Here is a 4,387-nt window from a genome sequence, read left to right as displayed (position 1 = left end):
TTTCTAATTACAATTTTTGTTAGAAATATTTGAAATGTTTAAAATGTTTAAAACTGATTTACATAAAGAAAAACGCATATATAGCTCTATTTAAAAACATAATGCAATTACGTATTGCATATGTACTATTATATTTAAAGAAATAGGAATATAGACGTCGTCATTAAATAATTTAATCTTCCGCTCTATAATTTTCTTGCATTCTTGTTTAGAAAAATGTTATATCTTCTTCCACTTTCTACAATTATCCTATATAATGCCTACATATACAGTGTGTCCCAGTTTTTTCCGATCAAATTTTGTCAGTATGTTTTATGGGCATAAGTAAGACAAAAATATTATGCAAACATAGATCATTTGAAGATTTATTAAAGTGTTATAACAATAACACGAAGTACAAAGGGAATGGTAACAAATGTGAGGTTATGATACAAAATAAGAATAGTATTTACGAAACGTATTAGGAAACGTATTCACGAACTGAGGTCGTTGGAGATAATGAATGTAAATTCTGCCAGTTCCATTCTTGTATGGCAGTAACAGCAAGTTTATTACTATTCCCTTCGTATTTCGTATTTTTGTTGTAACTTTTTAACAAAGCTTCAAACGACCTGTTTACATAAAAAAAAAAATGTCTTATACCCATAGAACGTACTGATAAAATTTAATAAGAAAAATTGAGTCACCCTGTACGTAATTCCCATTTGTAATTTTTAAATTAACCTCAGTTTCATACTCTTCAATGTTATCGGATACAATTATATTATGTTTATAAAAACAACTTGCCAATATTTCGAACGCGTATATAATAATCATACGTATACACACACCAATGGAATTGAGGAGCTAACCTTTGTGTTTAACTTTCAATAAATTTCAATTAAGTAGGACGCACATACTGCGTTTGACTTAAATGATGATGTTCTTCTCAATGCACACAAATTTTTAGGGCATCTATTTATAAACATGCATCAAATAAATGAGAATAAGGTAATTCTGAGAAAAGGACGAGGATAACTCTTTATATTAAAAAAATATAATACAAGTATCTTTGATGATTTTATTTGCACACCCGTTAGATTGTTATAATTAAAAACAAGAAACTTAATAAATATTACTAAGTTGATTGATTTATAAATTTTCTTCTGTTCTTTTTTTACGAAATTCACTGCATGGTAAGTTGAAAGCAAAAAAGAGGACATATGTAAATAAGTAACGTTTCCCTGCCGACGCATGTACATATATACATACAAATTATTTACCATGCATTTATAATATTTAAATGGCAGATATCCTCGAATACTCAATGAATAGTGTTGATTACATAATACTGTCCAATAGATGCTCATCTTTTTAAATTAGATTAATAATCAAATATAATGGTTATTTTACCAATCACCATTTATAATAAAAATATATACACGTATACGTATAAAAGAAATAATGCAACAAAAGTATCGAGATGAATTTTCAGGTTCTAACAACAGCTTAAATAGCAATATTATATATTTCTAATGTCACTGTAGCGTAAATTAAATTAATCCGATTTAGATCTAAATTAAGCTTGGGCAATCATTGTCAAAAAGTGTGTTTTTAGTTTAATTTACTAATAGTTCTACGTGGAAAATTAAGAAAGAAAGATCGTAGTTATAAGATTACCGATTTCAACTGTTTTGGTGAATCTACAGTGAAAATAAACAGGCCGGTATGCAACAGTTTTTATAAACGCACATTACTCAATAATACTTAACCTAAATTTTTCCGAAAATTCACAAACTGAAAGTAACTTTCGCTAAATGTTTTTGTTAAAATTTACATATTATATCTAACTCAATACATACTATGCATTTCAGTAAAGAAGAGAAAAAGTAATATTTCAAAAATAAATAAAAAATATGCAGTTATCATGAAGATAGAAAACCGATGTATTTACGAACACACGTCATTGTAAACAAACATAGATTTGGAATGGAATTATAACCCTCCATATACAAAACATTACGTAACGCGTAATTTTCAAGGCGGTGTGAATATTTCAGTAGTAATACATATTACGAAACACATTTCATAAAATACAAACACATTTTAATTTTGTTATATTAACCCTTATGTCAATGACCACAATTGTTCTCTACTTCATCGTCCAATTTTAGTAGTTTCCTGATAACAAAATTCTAAACTTGAAGCAAGCACAGATAGGAAATGTGCCAAATAACAACTATCTGACCGGATATTAAAATCTTTTACCGGGAAGATAAAATATTGTAAGTGAGAAAATGTGCAAAAAGGTATGCGATTATTGACATAAAGGTTAAACGTGTACATATATTATCGATTCTTTTTCCGTTATTCTGGAAAGAAATGTTACGCATTTTCCGTGTGTATATGTAGAACTGTCTAAATGAAATATATACATATTACATATGTATTTTAGTCTATTTTCGTAATGTTTGTACGTAGTTGGTATAAAGTACACACATACATAGTTGCAAGAGATCTTCCTGAAGTAAATCATATCACATGTTGTGTGCGTGATGAAAGAACGGATAAGAATAGCGACGATGAATAGCTCGTAAGCAAAGATAGGATTATACAAATTGCATTTCGCAAAATATGAAATACAATTAATTTTTAAATACAAAAATAGCAATTTAGTACTTGTTTACCACTATAGATGGTACCAAATATATGTATATTGCTTACCTGGCATTTATTTAAATAATGCGTGTATTTATACATTATGTCACAATCTGACAGACTTTAATAATGAGTATGTAATGAATTAACAGTCACTAATTTATTTTATTCCAATGACATTACGTTTCAATTTGAACAGGATAAGAATAATTTAAAATTTACATAAGAATTTAACTCGTACAATTCACGATTAACTGAAGGAATTATAAAAAAAAAAAAATATCGTATGACAAAATCTAACTTTTTTAATAAATAAATCCTGATTTTAATCCTTAAGTAAATTCACACATACCATTTGTACAAGCGATAAAAAAATGATAATACATCGCAAAAACGCACTCTTCAGCAGTATTCGATATGGCATGGAAAGAAAAGAATGTACATACATATGTAGTCTGTCTCACTTATTTCAGTTTTCTGTGTCGTGTTATTTCACAGTTTTTAATTGTAACTATTTTTTTTATTTCACTAATGCAACGCTAATAGAAACAAAACAAAATAAAATTTAATAAAGATACCTCTAACAAAGCTCACAAGTAATTCATATAGATCTAGATTAATTATTAAATACTTATTGCGTATCGATTAAAATATAAAATTTATCATATTGAAAAATTAACGAAAAACTAGCAAATCACAAAAGAAACAATTAAAATAATAAACAAACACATGTTGAAGTGCCCCATTATTACTTGAAAATGTTGTGAAAAATGAAAGATAATTTAAAAAATTGCCAAACACTTACCATTGGTCTTCTGACAGAAAGCCATTTTGCCTGTCACTGAACACTATTGGTCAACGATATATAAATGCTAGATCGGTGTTTTGAAGTCTGTCAACTTTAAACAATATCTGTTTTTAAAATTTACCGTTGTTAATAATAATCGTTAATAATTGGCAAGAAACATTCGATTGAGGTTAGTCCGAAGGATGTCTTTACAATTTAATGAACTCTTTAAACTATTGGTTCATTTGTATTACGTCACACTTTTGTTAGTGTCAGATACTATATAGTCATCGCAATACTACTTTACTTTTCACGTAGTCGATAACGTTCTTGACTTCGAAATTATATGCCCCTGCAAAGATGCTGAAAAAACACCAGACTGTCCCTATATTTGAATTCTATATTTAAACCACCATAATATTAGAGTTGCTAAGACTTATGCAATACCACATTTTAAACGCACGAGAAGAAAAAAATTTGTAAATGTAAATAACTTTTAAACAAACCGCCATATGCACACATATACATAAAAGTTGTAATTAGTGACCATAATCTGATCATTAAGATTGTCAACAACATAATCTATAATGTGAATTTAAGCAGTGTCTTATACTTATTAGTCTTAGTCTTATCACTTCCATATTATCGTTAATGTAAGCACTTTGTATCTAAATGCAATGAACTGCAAACACGCCTACATTTTATATAATGCATTTTGTCGATTAATTTTAAATTTGTATTAAATTTATAGTTTGAATCATTTGATAAAAATTATTCGAAATATATTTAATTTAATACATAAACTTTACACTATATAATAAACCATTTTGTTTATAAGTAAAAAAAAGGCATTTATTATAAATTAATTGAATTTTATATAATTTGCCGTGTTACTCTTTCATTTTATTTAAATTCAGGTGACTCTTAAGATATTAAATTAATTTAAAAAACAATTTAGAAAAT

At 27.3% G+C, this 4,387-nt stretch overlaps 1 protein-coding gene across 1 annotated transcript in view; it reads right to left on the bottom strand.

The window, feature by feature from the left end:
* Window positions 1–4,387, bottom strand: part of LOC108578125 (sialin-like) — a 15,033-nt gene that overhangs the window by 6,858 nt on the left and 3,788 nt on the right. Inside the window, exon 2 of the mRNA XM_017941390.1 lies at window positions 3,443–3,536. Within this exon, the coding sequence (XP_017796879.1) occupies window positions 3,443–3,467 (25 nt within the window). The 5' untranslated portion in view covers window positions 3,468–3,536. The remainder of the gene's footprint in view (window positions 1–3,442; window positions 3,537–4,387) is intronic.

Source organism: Habropoda laboriosa, unplaced genomic scaffold (genome assembly GCF_001263275.1).
Source record: "Habropoda laboriosa isolate 0110345459 unplaced genomic scaffold, ASM126327v1 scaffold1329, whole genome shotgun sequence".
Classification (NCBI taxonomy): Eukaryota; Metazoa; Arthropoda; class Insecta; order Hymenoptera; family Apidae; genus Habropoda; species Habropoda laboriosa.
This window is presented reverse-complemented; position numbering and strand designations above follow the sequence as displayed.